A 21,029-nucleotide genomic window follows, 5' to 3' on the forward strand; every position below is an offset into this window, starting at 1 on the left:
GTCCGTGTCGTATATCTCTCTCTCTCTCTCTCTCTCTCTCCAATCATCATCAGGTGGGCTATGAATGTTCGCTCTATCCGGCAGGAAGGGTAGGTCGAAGGATCTGAAACACATCGCCTTCACGAAGATTCGGTTTCTATAAAGGTTGGCTTTCCCGTCCACATCTCCGAACTGTTTTATACATGTGTATATGTATGCATTCGTGTGTGTATATCTGTATCTATCTGTATCTTTTTCTTGTTTTTCTGTATTCAATTCGTTCGGTGATTCGAACCTTGGCGATTGCTAGATGTGTGATGTCACCGTCATTCGTATCAAGGTGAAGGCTCGAAAGGTTGTTCAATTAAACCATTATAGATCCTAGCAAACGATCTTGTTCGTCTTTAAATTTCTGAAGTCAAATATTTGATGTGGGGCTTTTGTTTTCTGGGGATTTTCGCTTGTTTTGGGAGTGGGAACATTCGGTTAGGTCGCGTACGAACCGATTACATATCCCGGCTAAAGAAAATTCGTTTGCAGTGGAGTGGAGACTCGCGGAACTTTCGTGGATTGATGCATTTTTGTTTTCTAGGTTCGACTCTGCAATTTAGAATTATAAGCCAGTGTTAATAACATCCCAACAGTACCACCCTGTAGGTATTCCAGCATAAGAAATAGAAAATTTAGTTCAGGTCAACATGCTAGTAAATATTTCGGCCTTGCAGGATGCGTTCCAAGGCCATTTCAAAACCAAATAACACCAATTAACAGAACATTCACATTATTACTCTTAGACTATTAGAAATAATAAAAGAAAATGAAGGCAAGTCTTTTCTGCTAATTAACTTATGACTTAAAATAATAATAGTTAGGGAATAAGAAAGCAGTAAGGGTTAGAAACATTTTGTATTTGTAGATTAAGACACGAAAGTTGCACTCTATCAAGAGTACATACTCCTTCTACACTGGATTTGGTTGGCTTCGCCCAAGATACAACGGTCCCTCCAGATGTTCCTGTGCAGTAGAACCTCTGCTGCGCGCCCCCCCCCCCCCCCCCCCCCCCCCCTTCCCCTTCTCCAAACAACTAACTGGGAGTTGTGACTGTGGCTTGGAATGCAAACCACAAAGCATATTGGTGGGTGGATCTCTTCAGGCTCCTCAAGACAATCCTTGCTTCTCATCCTTGTGCATTTGAAGCCTTTTCTACATGCAAGGTCTAGAAAAGGCAACCCTCCTTTGAGCAGCCCTCTTCTTGCTCTTTAGAATTGGCTAGCTCTACTGCAAAATCAGCTAGTACTTGTGCTTTTATGTGGGTTGGGGCTTGAAGCATATTTCGAACTCAACTCTATGGACCAAGCTAAAAGCTGGCAACAAGAGGTTAGGTTTTTGCAAGACCTTCCACAAAGGCTTGTTGGTTATAACATGCATTGCATGGGCACATAAGTAGTGTTGTAGTGTTCTTTGTTTCCATAACCATGGCTAATGTAGTCTTGAAGATGGAGTATTGAGTCTCCGTGTCTAGGTCCATACTAGTGATGTAGTATATAGGCATTTGCCTTTGGTTATCCTCTTTGATTAGGACCATTCTAAGGCCATTGTTGTTTATCGACAAGTGAAGGGGTAGCTTCTCCCTTGCCATAGGTTTAGTAAGGAGAGCTGATCGACAACTTTCTCATTCTGTATCAACAAGTCTTTCGCATAAGCCTCCATGGTGTTGACCAAATGTTGGCATGTCACCCTAACATTCTTTAATCTAAACAATTTCAAGTTGTAACAATACTGATCCTTATTTGTGACAAACGTTGTGTTGTTCATTGGCCTTAAATACCTTTATTTGATTGTACCTTGAATAGGCATTCACGAAACTCATTAGTTCATTACCTATTATGGCATCCATTGGTTGGTCAATCTTTGACGCGGGGAAGGCATTCTTAGTTTAGATGCGATTGAGGTCGGTGAAGTCTAGGTCCTTGTTAAGCTTTCTTACTATCGCAACATTGGTGATCTAGGAAGATGAATATACTCCTTGAATAAAGTTGGCCTCTAAAAGCTTGTCTACTTCCTTGGCTATGGTCAGGTGCTTTACTTGTGAATCAATTGGCTTTACTTGCGAATTAATTTCAATAAATGCATAGAGATTTAAGGGTCTATCTCTAAGTGTGTCTGATGGTTCTTAGGAAAACATGTTCAAGTATTCCCATAACAATCTAACAAACTTGTTGTGAAGGTTACCCGACAATATGGTGTCGAGTCATTTGCACTAAGTATGACTACCATAAGCTCCTCAACAGAGGTTAGTGGCCATCCATTGAGATCTACAAGACTTGAGAGATTTTATTCTTGGAATGCAAGGTTAACATGACTGTCTCCAAAGCATGAGCACTAGCCTTCCTAGGATGTTGATGTACTGGGTAGGAATTCGAATCACATTGAATTAATCCATCACAGTCTTCTAGGCAAGCTTGGCTTGCATCGTGAGAAGAAAAATCACTACCCCTTCTTGGCAAGTGGATAGTCATTAAAACTAATCAAAGGGTCGGTAGGATTCAAGAGATCTGGGTTGCTGATAGGATTCAAGAGATTTGGTTTATGTCTAGTCTTTTAAAAGCTTTATAGAATAGAATGTTAGCAGAACTATCGGTGTCCATGAGAACCTGACTTACCTCGAAGTTTGCCAATGAAGCAATCCCAACAATCAAGTCATGTGGCATCCTAATACCCTTAATATCATCTCTGGTAAGTGTGATTAGATCAACTGTCTTGCTATGAGGCCTTTTAGAGGCTTGGAACACTCCCTTGGCACAAGTAGGTCTGATGCCCATTTTGGTAAGTCCCTTATAGAGTGAGCCCATCGAGGATGGTGTTTATGACATTTTCCCTTGGGGGGTTTCATTTTATCTTTGTTACAAAGGTGGGATTTGCTCCTAATGTCTTTGTGGTGGGGCGCCCTCTCTCCTTTATGGGCCTAGTTTGTCATGTACCTTTGTAGGCGCCCTCATTAGATCGAATCCTTAATTTCTTGCATCAAGTCGTAGAAATCCCTTGTCATGCCTTGACTATCAGTGAAAATCACAATATCAACTCCTATCCTTGCCATCATTCTGTATGGGATGATGCCACCATAGGTAGGTGTTGTTCTGGATCATAGTAAGGATTCATGAGCACATCATGTGAGGAATAGTGATGTTGTTTGGGCTTTGGGGACTACTCCCTCATTTGTGGTTTTTTATCTCGTGGTCTCAATGATTCTTCTCTCAACTCCTTTTAGGTAGGACTTAGTGGATTGATCCTACTTGTAGAAAATATGTAATTATTCAGTTCTAAGTATTCTATTTGAGTGTTATAATTATTCAGTTTATTATAATTTTATCTCTATGATATTTTTTTTCCCACTGCCTTGTTCGACAGTTTCTAAGACATAACCGACTCCTATGGAGCTGTTACATTTGTACCATACATATGGTATCCGAGCAGTGAGATAGAGAGTTCAGAGAGGGAGAAAGACAGAGAGAGCAGCAAAGATGGTAAAAGTAAAAACCTACTACTATCATCAGTCCCATCTCCTTCATCTTCGTTCGCCATAGCTACAGTCCCAGCCACAGTCATCACCATTGCTATCACCCTTAACTGTAATCACAACCGCTATCATTGAAGGGATAATCGACCACAATCACAAAACTGCGTTGGAGAAAGCGAAGGGTCGCAAAATGGAGATTGATGGGGAATACGAAAGGGTTTGCAACATAAAACCCGGACAACCGTCATAGTCATCGAAGAAGATGAAAGGATGCAACACAAAGCTGCACTTTGACATCGAAGATGGTAGATGTTGGCCGTAGGCGGACTCAAGGAGAAGGCGGACAGTTGCACCAGAAAAGGCCAATTCGCCAGTCAGAAGGTCGTCATCATTTGGCCATTCGATGACGGCACTCGTGACTACCCCTACGGTCACTGCCTTGTCGCCGTCCTCACCAAATATCTTAAGAAGGTGATTTGCACATACTCAAGACCTCCAAGAAGTCTCATGTCAAGGCATTCGCTGGCATCACCAAATATCCTGAGAGGGTGATTCTCAAGGACTCGACCAAGAAGATCGCCAAGAAGCCTCACATCAAGGCATTCATCAAACTCATCAATTACAACCCAGCTTGAGGGGGAGTGTAGAAAATATGTAATTATTCAGTTTTGAATATTCTATTTGAGCGTACAATTTGTTATAATTTTATCCTTAGGATTTTTTTTTTTTCCTACTGTTGTGTTCAGCAATTTCTAAGACATAACGGACTCCTATGGAGTGGTTACATCTGTACCATATATATGTGTCACGAACCTAGGGTTCGTGATAGGTTAAAAGAGGAATTGGAAGGAATTGAGGGAGGGAATTAAGGGAGAACAGTATAGAGAAGAAGATTTAGGGAGAAAACGAGAGAAAGAGAGGGAGATTGGAGAGAAGTCTTAGAGAGAAATGAGAATTAAGAATTCATTCAATTCAAGCATATCCCATCTGATTATAATAGCCCTTTATATAGGCATATCAGATTGCATAACCACCCTCATGCTTTTAACTAATTGCTAAAATATCTCCTAATAAGCCTATTACTACATTACCCCTTTAATGCTCATTGGGTCATGACAATATGATTGATAATTTTGAATGGAATGATGTTGGTTTTCTGTCAAAAACTACTTTGCTTTTCAAGCCTCTCCTCTAGCTTCTCCTCCTTTTAGTATAGCAAGGGATATTTTCAATTGCGTAACAATAAAATTACTTAAGCACAACAAGGGATATGGGCCTTGGAAGTGAGCCATGTATTTTGAAGCAACACTCATTTCTTCTGTCTAAGTTGGAACAAGTAGGTGCAATGCTTTGACCTCTAGTTGCTAGGACATAACTTGTTCAGCTAACTCATCGAAGCTATGGATGCTCCTTGGCTTGAGGGCATTGTGTCATTCTCAAGCTTCTTTATCAAGGGTTAAGATAAAACCCTTGCCTGTCATGTCATTTTATACTTTGTGAAATTCCATGAGGGTTCTGTTATGATTGAGGTGGTCTTGGGGTCATCTATCTTATCATAAGACTTTGTAGACAATAATCGAAAATGTGGGCTCTTTGACTCATTGGCTATTTCTCGTATAAAAGGCAAATGAGAAGAGAAGCCTTGAGCATCACCTCCACCATTCATTCTTCGACTCCTCCAATGACCCTACACAACAGTCACTACTCTAGACTTTTCCTTGTTGGATAAGTCCGCAGAGTCACCGGAGGCAACATTGTTGTGTTGGTGATGACCCTTTGGTCTCTTCTTTGCTCTTCATTGGGCTCTACCTCACCTTCTTCTTTGAGCAAGGGTCGATTTTCTTCATGGTTGTCCTCATAATTTCCTTCACAATATTGGCCTTTGTTGTTAATTCCTATGTTCACCCCTTTGCGGTTGGTGAGAATGGTTTGGAGGGTTCTAATTTCTCCGAATTGGTGTTCCAATGCCTTGACTATCTCCATGTTTTGAGTTTGAAAGATTGGATGGGAGTGAGTGCCTATGGAGCCATCTTCTATGACAACACCACTATTGTCATCCTTCTTGTTGGTGGGTGGGGGGTGGGGTTACTACATGCGTTCACTTCTTGCTATACTGTTTTGGGAGTTGGCATGTTGGGACATGGTTTGTACTAGGAGCTCAATTTTTTTCCTTTGTTCCCACATATGGCACCACTTGATGACACAGCAAATTGCACCATCAAGACTTACACCAGCAGGGGGTCATCTATTGCTATTGATGTACCCACAAATAGACAAAAGATTGCCCGGGGCAGTCCCCCAAAAAACCATTTGATGCCTAGGTCAACATGTGGGAAGGATGTGGATGCATGTACAAAATAAGGACAACTAATATATTATGTAAAAGGATGAATGAAATGCAGAGAGAGAGAGAGAGAGAGTCCTCTCCTATAGGTATGTTGTGTATGTCTGTGATTAGAGAGACATACATCCCTAACGCTCAGGGTGTGCTGCTTTTTCTATAGAGGGGGGGGGACCTTTTGGGGCACCAATTATACAGTGCCATGTGGAGGGTGACCATAGTAGCTATATCAGCCACATAATCTTTTCATTTTCCACACATGTTTTCCATGTCATTACTATCAGAGGAAGTGGACACAAAGTGATGACAGTGTAAAATTGAAATGTATTATGAATTCTGTATGCTATTAAAACAATTAAAAATGCATACTGAATTTGAAAACATGTGAAAGGTCAGTATTTCTTTAGTAATTTACCCTTTTCTTTTACTTTCAAAATAGGTACCACTGATTTGTAAATTCTTGGATGGATATGTGTATAAGGTTGTAATTGACATTATGTTTGCATTTCTAAGTGCAGATATAGGAAAGTTCATCCATCCATTTAGTCCTTTTCTTTTGGGTCCATTGACAGAACCTGGAAATGGTTGAAAGGTAAGTTTTTTATTTGATAAAGGGTACATTTCCTTTTTGTGTATCAAATTAGTTACAAAACATGTTCTGAAACTTCCCTTTTGACCAGGTATGGGGTGTTCTGATGTGCAAGAAATACCATGTTGCAGTGCATAGACGGGGTTAAGCATTTATGTGCTTACCTACTTCGTTGCTGTGATCTTGATCTGTATAGACAAACCAGAGACCTTGAAGATCCTGAAATACTTGCGAGGGAGACCGTGTGTATGGAACTGCCCCCTACTGCCTTGAATTTATATTTATTTCTTGGAATTCTGATGAAAATCTTACTAGGATTGCATATGCTCTAAGTTCACAGTTCAGGGTGCCACTGAGCATGTCACAGTCGTAAACTTTTAAAATGAAGAAAGGAATAGTATAGCAACAAAGCTTGTTCTCTGATCTGTCTAGCTGTGAGATGAATTTATTTGTGCTAATAACATTCTTTTCTATCTCCTTTTGCTCCTCTGTAATGAAAGTGATAATTAGACTTCCTATTGATGATTGTGATTTGTTCTCTGGATGCAGTTAGCGTGAGTGAAATAGAGGCACTTTATGAGCTATTTAAAAAGATTAGCAGTGCAGTGATTGATGACGGGTTGATCAACAAGGTTCATCTAAATCTTTTCAAATTGTTGCATTTTTTTCATACATGGTAGGATCAAACGTCATTGTTGGGAAGCTAATATACCTGAATTTTAGCTATTGCTTGTTCCTGCCTGTACATATGTGTTTTTTCCTCTTCAAAATATATCTATAGATTCTTAAATACTATACTTCTACATTATGTTGCAGGAAGAGTTCCAATTGGCACTATTTAAGACAAACAAAAAGGAGAGCTTGTTTGCTGATCGGGTATTTTAATTTTTTTGTGACTATTACCTCTACTTTAAATGTTATGGACTAGTATCAAATGTAAGGATGTGTCTTTGTGCTGGACCTTCTTAAACCCTTTATTGGGATATTGTATATGCATGAAACTTGGATGGAAATGGAGAGGTTACCCTGTCGTCTGTGATGAGTATGAGTACAAAAGAGGAATAGAACATTACATGTGACACTGATTACATTTGTTGCTGTTGCTAAAGTTCACCTGATTGGACATTCTGTTGATAAACTAGTTTTATTTAATCATGTAGCATTCCCCTTCATGAGCTTGTTTACATTGCCATGTAATATTCCATCCAAACAGACAGACATGATAAGAAATCCCCATGCAAGTATATGTGCATGCAAGCATCTATATTTATTTCATATATGCAGTTGATTCTGCTTTAAGAACTGTTGAATGGAGATTTATAGAGTTATTTATTTGCTTGTTACTGAGTATTGTTTAACCATTCTTCATTATGTCGACATATTGCTTTAAACATTTAAGGATACCACTGATTGTCTCTTGTTTATCTCTTTCTATTTGTCACTGATTGCAGGTATTTGACTTGTTTGACACAAAACATAATGGTATCCTGGGCTTTGAAGAGTTTGCTCGTGCACTCTCCGTATTTCATCCAAATGCTCCCATTGATGATAAGATAGAATGTATGCTAAAACAGAAGCCTGTTGTTATGAGTGTGGCAATAATTCTTTTAGCTGTTCGTCACCAGTACCTTTTTCTAGTTGATCTTTTTGGCTACTTCCATTTTGCAGTTTCATTTCAACTGTATGATCTCAAGCAGCAAGGTTTTATTGAGAGGCAAGAGGTAACTTGTTATGAAACCTGAATTAATTCGAAGGACTTTTTATTGTCTACAGATGAGCCACCTTATTATTTTAATTTATACAGTTTTGATTTTTACTTGCTTTATTTTTGAGCCTTAGGCCTAGGAATAAATTGTAATTCTGGTCCTCTTATAAGATATATACCACATTGTATTTTTTTTAAATATATACTACATTGTTGCATTACTTTATTTAGTGAATGACATAGAAGAATAGAACATCCATTGAGATTTATTTCAAGCAGGTTCTTTCTTCCTTTATACTGGTCCTTTCCTATGTGATTTGCAATTACCATATTATTTTATGATTTCCAAATTCCATGCTACCAATGCATGCAAACTCATTTCTGACATTAATGATTTTAATTTAAGAAGGATCTATATGTATTTTGAATTCTGTTTAAATTATTATATAATTTTTCATCCATTTTAAAACAGTTTCATGGTTTCCCTTGTAAGTTTTGCAATTTGAATCTACAGATCCATAATACATGAGGCTTTTTTTACATTGTTATATCAAGCATTATGCGCACTAGGAGTTGCTTACAAAAGAAAAATTGCTACTCAAATTTTGCCGCCTGCTCAATGTTCCAGCACTTGCTTGCAGTTAGATACTTGCAATCCATATTTATATGTGTTTCTTTCTGGGAGATCACATTAATAAGCATTAAGGATCAATTACCCTACCTCTTCAATGATTCCGGACAACTACAGTGACCTCTTTTGTGGATCCTATGCTTGCACTAGCCTCCCTTGTCAAATTCTGTTGTGGAGATGGCATTTGCAGTACGCCTTTACCTTTTAACCCTCCAAATACAAAGACATGTTATGATAAAAATGCTGCACATTTTTATTAGAAACTTGGACCATTACGAAACTAAAATTTTTCCTTTTAAATTCATCAGAATCAGACTGAGGTCTCTCTATTGCAAAAGCTTTTTATATCATGCCAGATTTCTACACTAATGACTCTCATAACCAATGTGCTTGTGTTTGTTGAAGATTTGGGGTATTAGGGAGCAAGAATAATGAATACATAATAGATAGTGGCTTCTGGGTCTAGACACTATGCAGGTTACAGACTATGTCAGTTGCTGATATGAAGACGAGAACTTACTATTATTTACAGAGATGCCAAGGTAAGAGATCTTCATCTAAGACCATGGTGGTGTTTTAAAAGGATGGTTGGAGATTTACAGTCGGACAAGGAAAAGTAGAAAGAACATTCAGTTTTTAGATAGGGTTGTATATGTGATCATTTATGGAGAGAGCAAAATTTTATGGAACCACATAAATCTGGGAACATCTAATGAATATTTCTTAAACCTGGACATCACTGAGTGTTGGAGGCTTTGAGAGAACATCTAAAGAAGTTCCAATGATCATCTGTGATTAGGTTGATCTTGGAAATCTTTAGCTGCTGTGATGGTGGTGGAATGATGTTTCACTGTATCTGTTAGATTTTGTTGTTATGTTAGTGTTGGAGTTGGTAATGTTAAAGGAGGGTCAGGTGTTATGTGAGGGATAACCACTAAGATAGTTTTTTATTTCGCCTTTTACACAGTTCTTCTTTATCATAAGAACAAGATGGATCAAACATTTTACATGACGTTTTTATGCTATTTACCCTTTATGTCCTGCAAGTTGTGTCAGTGTATGATACATACAGTTTTCTGCAATGTAGGTGAAGCAAATGGTAGTAGCAACTCTTGCTGAATCTGGTATGAACCTTTCGGACGAGGTTATAGAGAGTATTATTGACAAGGTATTCCCCTCAACCTGATTTAAGTATTTGCTTATCATTTATTTGATATACTCACTTTTAGGTACCCCCCCTTCATGCCTTTCTTTTCTTTCCTTTTTTTTTTGGGGGGGGGGGGGGGGGGGGGGGGGGTTGCTTGGATGGTAGGAACTCTGAACAGCATGTTATCTTCCCAGCAGTCATATCAATGCTGTTAAGCTAATTTATCTTGTTCACTCACTCTGGTTATTCTGCCTTCTTAAATTGAGCCCTCAAACATCAGTATAAACATCATAATTATACACCACTATAGGGATATACAAATGTATTGATTGAATGTGTTGATAACTTATTCTTTCTTTAGTTCTTCTGTGCACTTCAATTATCAGTGAAATTATATTTATTGCATTTTCTTTGTCTGCCAACACTTTCAGGATCACTTGTTTTTTGAATCTGCCATGTTAATCAGATTGTCCAGCATGCATAATGAGATCTGTGACAGTTTTGAATTGTCTTTTATATCAATTTCTCATATTTAATTGGACATCTGAACCTACTGCGACATTAAAATAGACAGAAGAAAATTATTCTTATTGATCTGTCATTGTTGTTTTATTCATATCTTAGTTTATTGACTTACAAATTTTCTTGTGTTTCCTGTTAATCCAGCATAGAAATATCATTTTGGCTACTTTTAAAGCAAAAACTTGCTGAACTTAAGTTGTTGTAAATGATTAGCAAGCAAAAATATGCTGAACTTAAGTTGATTTAAATGATTAGCAAGGAAAGTAATGATATGGCGTCACATAATCAAAATGGTGTTGCATGATTGGTCAACAATAGAGATGATAGCTCCTTGTTTACATTTTTATTTAGCAATAATCATCTGCAAAATTTCACTATTTTCTTGGGCAATGTCCAGACTTTTGAGGAAGCTGATACCAAACATGATGGGAAGATTGACAAGGAAGAGTGGAGAAATCTTGTTCTGCAGCATCCATCCCTTCTGAAGAATATGACCCTCCAGTATCTCAAGTAATCTGTTTTCCTTTATCCCTTGTTATTAATTGCATAGCTCTACAGATTTACCTCTTCCAAGTTCCCTTGTCCTAATGAGCGTGCACACACAAAAGAGAAAAAGGCAACCTAAAGTTAGTATGAATCAGTAAATCTATTAATTCATATCTGGAAGGCGATATTGATCAAAGTGGATGGAGCACTTTGCTCTGTCAGATATTATATTGGAGGCATACTGACTATATGACTTTGGGTTGTTAAAGCTATGAAACAAGGGCCAATATTTCATTTTGTTTTATTGTGTTGCTTAAGTTGGCTTGGAATTGGAACAATTTGGAAACACTAGGGAAATGATAAAAAATTGCAAAAAACCTATGATGTTTACATAAGCTCAACCATTACTAATTGAACATGTTAACATAAAAGTGTAAATGTGTATAATTTGGTAATAAATTCAAAATCAAATGAGAATTGTCAAATTATTGTTGATCAAATCAATGGTATTATGCAGAATATATATATTTCAAATTGTTATTTACTTTGAACAGACTAAGATTTACAAAATTATCAATGTACATTACTACATTAATGGTGTTAAATAGTAAACCATGGTTAGTGTCCAAAGTGTATGGGTCCTTTGATAAATAAATTTGGTTTTCATCTTCTTTATTAATAAGATTAAGAACAGGTTTGTTCTCTGACCTTCTCTTATTCACCAATATTTTAACATACATGTTCTCCATTATTTCCTTTTAACCTAAGATAGGGACAAATAGAAATAGTGCTTGCATGAGCTTAAGCTCGAGTGTTCATAAAGATAAAAGATATAGTTTTTGTGAAGTTTACAAACATGGTTTGGGAATTGAAGGCAGGAGTTAAAGAACTTACCATGTGAAAATGTCTCAAATTGTACCAATAAGTTCTGGTGCATTTTATTTTATCTTGGTAAATTGAGGCATGATGATATTTTATTGTATTTACATCAGGAATGATGTGGGACAGTAGGGAAAATTGCAGAAAGTAGGAAAGAAAGAGGAGATTAAGAAGAAGCTTGAAAAGAAAGAACAGATTAGGAAAAAGAGACAGAGTAACCAAGAGAAATTCAATATCAATGCATTCAATATTCTGAAGTGCCTCAAAAGTTACATCATGAGCCTATTTATAGGCCAAACCTAAATCAAAATGGAAAGAAACCATATCATCAATATGATTCCAATCCAAATCCTAAGTCCTATAATATCTCTTAATCTTCTAAGGAAAATGGAAACACACCAAAATAATAAGAGAGCAAAGCAAATCCTAATCTTCTAAAATTAAAATCGGAAATAATCAAAATTGGGAACATATCAAAATAGTTCTATCATTATCTCTATCAAGGAGTATGGGGGATGCATGGCAATCTGACTTAATTTTATTCTAGCACAAGCTTCTAAATTTCTCTCTCTGTTTTCCACCCCCTCTCGGCGGATGAGGTCTCTCTCTCTCTCTCTCCATGCACAAACTTATATCTCTATATTACCAGGGTTGGTCGAGGGTTAAAGAAGGCTACCAATGGGTTGAATTCGTGGAAGATTTGTGTGAAAGGTTTGGCGATCGGAGTATGATAGACATAGTTGAGGAATTCAATAAGCTAAGACAAGAGGGAACAATAAAGAACTACCAACTAAGGTTTGAAGAGCTAAAGTCGATGATGATAAACCTCAATCCCCATTTAACCGAGGCTTATTTCATCTGAAGCTACATCAGTGGCTTGAGTGAGGAATTAAGGCCCATGGTTAAGATGCTACAACCAAAGACAATTAAACAAGCAACTGGAAGTGCTAAGTTGCAAGAATTAATGGTGGAGGCCCTGATGAAAAAGCGGAGGCTGCAGGCAAGGGGGATAAGTTCTAGTGCCCTACAATAAGGAGGAAAAGGGTATGGCAAGGAGATCATTAAAATCAACCAAGGTTCTAGGGGTTTGACAGTTCCAACCACCGTCTCTCTTATGCAGTCATAGGGAGGAAAACTTATGGAGCAAAGGAGGCAAGTCGAACTATGCTTCCGGTGTGGGGAAAAATATTCCCTTGGTCATCAGTGCAAGAGGCAGCTACTTTTGATGGAAGGGGAAGAAGAAGAAATGGAAGCTAGGGAGGCAGTGGCCGCATTTCGAAGTCAATTTGAAGTTGAGGATAATGGAGAAATCTCCTTGCATGCACTAAATGGGTTGACCAATAGTAAGATTATCAAGGTGGGAGGGAGGATATCTCACTGCAACTTGATGCTCTTAATTGATAGTTAGAGTACTCACAGCTTTTTGGATGAGGGCACAAGAAGGAGAGTGGGTTGTAAATTGACCAGCACTCAGCCCGTATCAGTAACCGTGGCCAATGGTAGCAAGGTGATGAGCAAATTTGCATGTGTTGGGTTTTGTTGGGAGATTCAAGGAGAGGAATTTCAGGCTGACTTAAGATTGTTAAAGTTAGGAGGGTGTGACATCGTATTGGGGGTGAATTGGATGAAGAATGTGAGCCCTATAATTTTCGATTTCAACAAGATGGAGGTGACTTTTGAAAAGGATGGCAAGAAGATGAACCTTACCGGCGGATTGGAAATAGGTGCATGCAAGATGATCACGGGAAAGAGGTTACAAAAGATGCTCAAGAACAAGTTGTCCTGAGTGGCATGACTGTTCTCTATTTAGGCCATGGAGCAGAGGAAAACAAGGAACCGAGATCAGTCATCCATACGAGAGTCACGAGGCTAGATTATTTCAATTGAGAATCGGTAAGAACTGTCCTTTTTAACAAGCAAGATAGGTGATGCAAAAGGGTTGAGGTTAGGTCTGAGGATGGATTTCTAAAGCATTTTCTTGACCATTTTTTCAAGCTCAGTCTTTTGGATTGGGGGGTATTGGTAAGATCTTATGTTGACAGGTTCAATGTTGGGTTTGAGTGGAATGGAATGGTTAAGAGATCTTTTAGGTGGTAGGGAATCGGGCTCTACAAATAAGTCCTCAAACTCAACTAACAATATGTTGAGAGAATCAAGCTCTTGTACCTCTAAGTTGGATTGAAGTGGGTTGTTAACTGTCAACATGAGTTCTCCTATTTGGCAACCGAGATCGCAAAGGAAAGGGATGACCAAGCCTGAATGCATCAGCTGCAATATGTTCTCTACACGCGCAATTGCAAAGGAAAGGGATGAACAAGCTCATGGGGCTAGATTATGTCATACAATACAAGAAGGGGAAGGAGAATATTGCAGCTGATGCATTGTCCTGCTGTTTATAAGAAGGAGAATCTGCTTCCATTACTTCGGTTATTCCTGATTGGTATTAGGAAATAACAGTGAGCTATGATAATGAGCTGCTAGAACAATTGATTATTGGGCCTTCCAGCAGACAAGGCTTCACACTAACTAATGGGCTACCTAGGTACCAAGGCATGTTGGTAATTGGGGGGTGCAATCAACTCAAAAACAGAATCCTGCAATCCTTGCATGGATCCCCTTTGGGAGGGCATTTAGGCATGCAAAGCACCTACCACAAGGTGAAACAAATTTTCTATTGCCCTAGGATGAAGCAATTTGTGATGGCTTGTGATGTGTGTAAGAGATGCATGCATGAGACAATAGCAACCCTGGGGCTGCTTTAGCCATTGGCTACCCCTGACCAAGCGTGGAATAGCATATGAATGGATTTTATCAAAGGGTTACCTAGGTTTGAAGGGAAGGACTACATACTGGTGGTAGTTGATCGGTTCACGAAATTTGCCCACTTCCTTGGTCTCTCCCACCCCTTCATGGCTCAAGAGGTGGGCCGGATTTTCCTAGACCAAGTGGTAAAGTTGCATGCGATAGCACATAATATAATATCTGACAGGGACAAGTTGTTCACTAGCTTGCTCTGGAGAGAATTGTTGAAATTTTTGGGGATTAAGCTTCACATGTCCACTGCTTATCACCCCCAAACAAATGGGCAAATGGAGAGTTAACTAATGCCTTGAAACCTACCTAAGTTGCCTCTGTTTCTTACAACCCAAGGGTTGGCACAAGTGGCTCTCGTTGGCCCAATGGCGGTACAACTCTTGCCACCACGATTTGATAAAAATGTCACCCTTAGAGGCAATGTATGGATACAAACCTCCACTCTTACCGGCCATCGTTGGCCCAACCACGGTAGCAACAGTAGATACTTACTTGCAGCAGAGACAACCACTAAAGGAGTTGTCTATTGCCCAAAATTGCATGAAGCAGTTTGCAGATAGGAGGAGTGAAAGGGAGTTCAATGTGGGAGATCTGCTCCAGTGTTCTAAAAATCGGCCTAGGCGGCCGCCACGATTATGGCCTAATCGGCCCCCTTAGGCGCCGGCCATGCTAATCAGTATCGGATGACACCTAGTCAGCCAAGATAGCCCCTAGCTGCATGAATTGCTTGGGCCGATTATGGCCTAATTGGCCGCCTCAGCCACATGAATCGCCTGGGCCACCTAATCCATTTTGTATAAATCGATAGTTAGGGTTTTTGTTTCCCCTTTACCCCTTATCTCTCTCGTTGCTTTCCCCTTCTCTCTCTTGCGCACCACCGCTGACTATCTCTTGCAAAGTCGCTGTCGTTGTTTCCGTTGACCTTTTTTGTCTCAGCCTCTCTCGTTGCACGTCGTCGCTGTCTCTTGCGGAGTCACTCTAGTTGTCTCTCTTGGCCCAGATTTCCCTTAGCCCCTTGGCCGCCGCCGCCAATCATCTCTCTCATGTTCTTCCTTTGCCCTAGCTTGATACCCCAGTTTATATATATATATATAAGTTTTTGTTTATATAATAGATTTATTTATATATATAAATATATTGTTTATATATATAAATATATATAAGTTTCTAATTTATTTATATATATAAGTTTTATTTATCTTTTTAACTTTGATTTATTTGAAAATAACATGAAATTATATTAAAAACTAAAAAAAAAAAAAAAGCAGTCCGCCTAGGCGTCCTAGGAAGAGTTGTAGTACCATGGTTGTTAGGCTGATTGGGGGGGAGGGGGTTGTACCTTGGTAGTTATAACAAAATTGTTCTAGAAGATAGAGATGGCCAGGTCATTGTATGGAGGGAATTATTTAGTTGCTGCTGTAATCAGTATATGAGGCCTGATTCAGCCTTTTCCAAATTATGAATTATCAATAGAAAATTCTAGATTTCTCCCAAACACACTCTCTCTCTCTCTCTTTCTCCCTCTCACACTCTGTCCTTCTATTTCTCCCTTAATCTCTTGCCCAATTCTCACCGAACCAGTGAGAATTCCTTGTCAGAATCAGAGGTCTGACAGTAAGAAAGGCACAAATTGAATGCATAATCTCCACTCTCTCAATTTTGTTTCCCCTTTTCCTATATAAGAAGTGCCTTCATATGGACAAATTTTATGGGAGAAAAATGCTTTCCATTACTATGAGGAAAAACCTTAGGTCTTGATTGTCCCTGTCTCTTGAATCCAGAAAAAATAACAAAAATAGCATCGAGTAAATTACAGTCATCTCACTTGAGCTTATCTGACAATTACAAAAAGTGCCGTCATGATTATCCAAGGGGGACCAACTTCCTTCTGCTTTGGTTGTCAATTTCAGATCTCTCTCCATGCACATGTAATTGGTAGAGGACGAGTCATGGTAGCAACAATAAAGGTGCTCCTTTGTGAATCAAAAACCGTAGCATAGGTTTGAATTGTGTATACAACCTCTTTGTAAAACAGAGTTAAGGCTGTGTATAAAAATTCTCTTTCCCCACTCCCATAAAACAAGCAACCTTATCCATTGGGGATGCCCTTTTTGAACGGTAATTTTTTTTTTCTTGCTGAATGATAACGACGGCATTAACTGCTGATTATCATTTTTTAGGTCTTTTCTTTTTTGTGCTGATATCATTGCAAATCGTAGCCTTATTTAATTTTCTACTCATAACCAAACAACCCACTCACTCTCTTAAACCATCAACTGAGCACACTGATCAACATATTCTATTTTTGAGTTACTGGTCAGAATATCACCACTGGCAGCACCTCCTCCCCCCGCTACGGAGTCTGCACATCTTACTACCACCCAAAGTCAGTGCCATGACCATCTCACACCCACATTCACAGGCCACGCGCCCTTTCAGTCAACTACTTCCTGGACCACCCCCACCCACACATGCTCAACTCCATCATCTATTCCTCCTCTTTGCTGTTCTAAATCTTTATCAACATTTTTTTGTTTCCCCTGTCCATCTCATGACTGCTTCCAGAATTGAAATGAACAAACTGTGAGAAGTTCAAGAATATACACAAATTCATCTACATGTATCTCCGCATTAGACATTGAATGACACAGGAATCTATTACATAACCAATATACAGCAACATATCAGGCCTTAATCTGACCATGTGAATATTTAATTACACACTGAGGATATTTATATGCCTTTTAGTGACAAAAGTAATTAAAGCTCTAGATGGATTGTGTGAGTACAATGTGAATGTCTCTGCATGGATATACATGTGCCTGTTCAAGTCTTGGGTGGTTCGGCAAAGAGTTGCTCCACAGAGATAGCTTGCAATGTAATGGAAGGGAGGGCATGAAACCTGAAGAGGTGGGAAATGGCTTAGCAAGGCGTTGGTTTAGTTAAGTATGCATCTTTGGCGAGTTCACGCCGGTAGGCCGTTTAGCTGATATTTCTGGTTGTTGGTGAGAGAAAGCGGAAGGGTAACGTCAGGCAAAGTTAGATTACAGTGCATGCACATGCCTTTTCCACTTGCGGTATCTAGATTTGGTAATCCGAACCTGTGGTTTCAGAGGATTCTCAAACTCGGATTTGTGATTCATCTAAAATCATGAAGATGACTCGTTAATTTTGTCATTTGCGCTCTTGATACATTTGGGCATCGAGCAAATGGGCTGGCTAGTACACTACTTGTGGCATCTTCTTCTACTAATTCTCATTATGAAATGGGACCGTGGTGGTCATCAAGCCGAAGCATCGCAGCCGAAAGTGTGCCAAGAGGGGCCCCCCTCCCCCCCTGTCGGCACACTTTCCGCTGCCATGCTTCTAATTATCCTAACAATTTATTATGTTGAACGCAGAAGGGCTGACATTTGTTGTTGTTGTTGTTGTTGAAACAGGGACATCACCACTACATTCCCGAGCTTTGTGTTCCATTCGAGGGTTGAGGATACTTAGATCACCAGATCTGAATGTAGAAATCCCAGTCCTTGTTTTGTTGCTTCTGTTAATGGAGTCCTCTCGCTGGGACGAAAAGTTTTTGCATATTGTTTTGTTTCTTTGGCAGATATTAGATATAGGTCGAATTTGGTGGTAGCTATCGATGGTGGGAACTTGTTCCTGTGGAATTTAATGCTTGTGTATTTTGTTTCAGTGAATCATAGGCAAGTGTGTTTCCAGCAACCCTAAGATCCATTGTGATCGGTGGTGAATTTGAGTTATAGAAATAGTTCTCTTTTTTTTTTTTTTTTAAAAAAAAAAAAAGAGAAAATGATAAAGAGAAGAATACATATAAATATGATGGCCTCTCTACCCTGTAAGGCGTTTAAGTTTTGATTCACCAAGGCCTAGGGATGGCAGTTTTTTTTTTTTTTTTTTTTGGGGGGGGGGGGGGGGGGGGGGTTGGTGTTGGGTTTTCAGTCGTTCCAATCTTCATTTCTATTCTTGGTCTTGTTTTTGTACCCATACCCTTAATATATTCGATATATTTCATTTTGTTTCAGTTAATCATAGGCAAGTGTGTTTCCAGCAATCCTAAGATTGTTCCATTGTGATCGGTGGTGAATTTGAGTTATAGAAATAGTTCTTTTTTTAAAAAAGAAAAATAAAAGAAAAAGATGATAAAGATAAGAATACATATAAATATGATGGCCTCTCTATCCTGTAAGGCTATCTCGCAAGCCTCCTCATTTTACTCTTTATTATATTATAAATAATTTACTCTCTATTTTAATTTTATTTTGAAAATTGTGTTTGTTCGAGCAACTCTTTCTATTCTCTTCTCTATTTAACTCTCTATTTCATTTTTTTATCAATAAACTTCAATTTTATTTATTTTACCTTACATATATGTTTAACTACTATAAAATTTTATTATTTATTTTGTAATTTAATAATAAATATTATGATATTAAATATTAATAATATTTAATATATTTTTAAATCAATTTACTAATTTTATAAAAAATAATTATTTAATAAAATATAATTTAATAACAAAATTAAGATTTTAATATGATAAAATTAAAATTCTAACAATCATATTTTAACGGTTATATTCCAACGGTCATATTCCAACAGTCATATTCCAAAGACCATATTCCAACAATTTATAAATAAGTGATCCATTTAGTTAAAAAATTTACAACTCACAAATCTAAAACACCAACTCACATTTGCCACCATGTCCAACATCAACCGTAGAATGATCCATGAAAAAGTTCAAGATGATGAAGAAGAAGAGGCTATTGTTACAACATTAGTTGAACACCATATTCAATCTGGGGATCACGGCTCTGTATCACGTCGTCATGGATTCGTGATGAACCGCTGTGTCATCAATCGCAATAGAGTTGAAGGTCATGAGAGGCTTTATCGTGATTATTTTGGCGATTCTCCTACATATCCACCACATTTATTTCGTAGAAGGTTTTGTATGCGTCAATCATTATTTCTACAAATTCAAGTAGCAATTGAATCACATGATTCATACTTTGGTCAAAGATATAATGCTGCAGGAGTTCTTGGATTATCATCACTCCAAAAAATTATAGCTGCATTAAGGATGCTTGCATATGGATCACCTGCAGATGTTGTGGATGAATATGTCAGGATTAGCGAAAGTACAGCAGTAGAGAGTTTGAAAAGGTTCGTAAAAGCAGTGGTTGAGGTATTTGGCGAGCAATATTTGAGGCGACTAAATAGTATTGATATTGCAAGGTTGATGACCGTGGCTGAGCAACGCGAGTTTCTAGGAATGTTGGGCAGCGTCGATTGTATGCATTGGAAATGGACCAATTGCCCAACTGCATGGCATGGAATGTATACAGGTCATGCCCGTGAACCAACCATTATTTTGGAAGCAATAGCTTCATATGATCTATGGATATGGCATGCTTTTTTTGGATTACCGGGATCATTAAACGACATTAATGTGTTAGATACATCCCATGTATTCTTAGAATTAGCAGAAGGTTGCGGTCCTGAAGTAAAATACACTATCAATGGACATGAATATACCATGGGATATTATCTTGCTGATGGTATATATCCCTCGTGGTCTACTTTTGTTAAAACCATTCCATCTCCTCAAGAGAATAAGGCGAAATTTTTTGCTGCACAACAAGAGTCTGCCAGAAAGGATGTCGAAAGAGCATTTGGAGTCCTACAATCACAATTTGCAATAGTACGTGGACCGGGACATTTTTGGGATGTTCAAACACTCAAAGATATAATGACGACCTGTATAATCTTGCACAATACGATAGTTGAAGATGAACGTGGTACAGTTTATGAGGGTGTGGATTCCGAATATGATATAGTTGCTGGCACTCCAACAATTGAATTGTCTCGCAATCGCACAAATGAAATTAGGGACTTCATATAGGTTCACCATCAAATTCGAGACAGCCAAGCTCATATGCAACTAAAAAATGATCTTGTGGAGCATTTGTGGGAACTGTGTGGTAAACAATAGAATTGAAATAAATTAATGTACTTGTTTTCTATTGCATTAATAAAAAATTGTCAATTCTAAGTCAACATCTATGAGAAATAGCCATCAAGTTAGATGTTCATGAACTTCACCTAATCCTAACTCCATATATTAATAAAAGGAAATGATACATACATTAATGCCTACTCCAGATAGAAATATGGGAACCTTGCATTAATAAAATGAAAAGATACATACATTAATCCAATTCTAATTACAAATCTAGATGCAACCTTGCATTTCGCTTTTTCTAAATAATTTCAACTTTGAGAGCTTTGTAATATTTAGCTTGAAGTTCATCCATATTGCTAGTATCAATCCCAATAATTCTTTCTTCATAAAATTGTTGCTCACGTTCTTCCCTTTTTCTTTCTAGTTCAACCCT

At 38.3% G+C, this 21,029-nt stretch overlaps 2 protein-coding genes across 2 annotated transcripts; both read left to right on the forward strand.

Moving 5' to 3' along the window:
• On the forward strand, positions 1–18,335 carry LOC127792318 (calcineurin B-like protein 3). Its single transcript, XM_052322772.1, has 10 exons — positions 1–144; positions 6,356–6,429; positions 6,518–6,672; positions 6,976–7,058; positions 7,243–7,302; positions 7,878–7,986; positions 8,095–8,147; positions 9,850–9,930; positions 10,829–10,941; positions 18,051–18,335. The coding sequence occupies exons 3-10, from the start codon at positions 6,549–6,551 to the stop codon at positions 18,106–18,108; spliced, it is 681 nt and encodes a 226-aa protein (XP_052178732.1). The 5' UTR covers positions 1–144; positions 6,356–6,429; positions 6,518–6,548; the 3' UTR covers positions 18,109–18,335.
• A 998-nt stretch (positions 18,336–19,333) lies between these two features.
• LOC127791548 (uncharacterized) lies at positions 19,334–20,536 on the forward strand. Its single transcript, XM_052321533.1, has one exon. The coding sequence runs from the start codon at positions 19,334–19,336 to the stop codon at positions 20,534–20,536; it is 1,203 nt and encodes a 400-aa protein (XP_052177493.1).
• Positions 20,537–21,029: the final 493 nt, after the last annotated feature.

Source organism: Diospyros lotus, chromosome 15 (assembly GCF_014633365.1).
Source record: "Diospyros lotus cultivar Yz01 chromosome 15, ASM1463336v1, whole genome shotgun sequence".
NCBI lineage: Eukaryota > Viridiplantae > Streptophyta > Magnoliopsida > Ericales > Ebenaceae > Diospyros > Diospyros lotus.

Bases quoted from the DNA above. Each gene is read 5' to 3' on its own strand.
- LOC127792318 (XM_052322772.1), top strand. From the start codon at position 6,549: ATGTTGCAGTGCATAGACGGGGTTAAGCATTTATGTGCTTACCTACTT. The intron at 7,987-8,094 runs GTATGCTAAAAC...TCCATTTTGCAG, and splicing joins CATTGATGATAAGATAGAAT to TTTCATTTCAACTGTATGAT. The intron at 10,942-18,050 runs GTAATCTGTTTT...TTGTTGAAACAG, and splicing joins ATGACCCTCCAGTATCTCAA to GGACATCACCACTACATTCC.
- LOC127791548 (XM_052321533.1), top strand. From the start codon at position 19,334: ATGTCCAACATCAACCGTAGAATGATCCATGAAAAAGTTCAAGATGAT.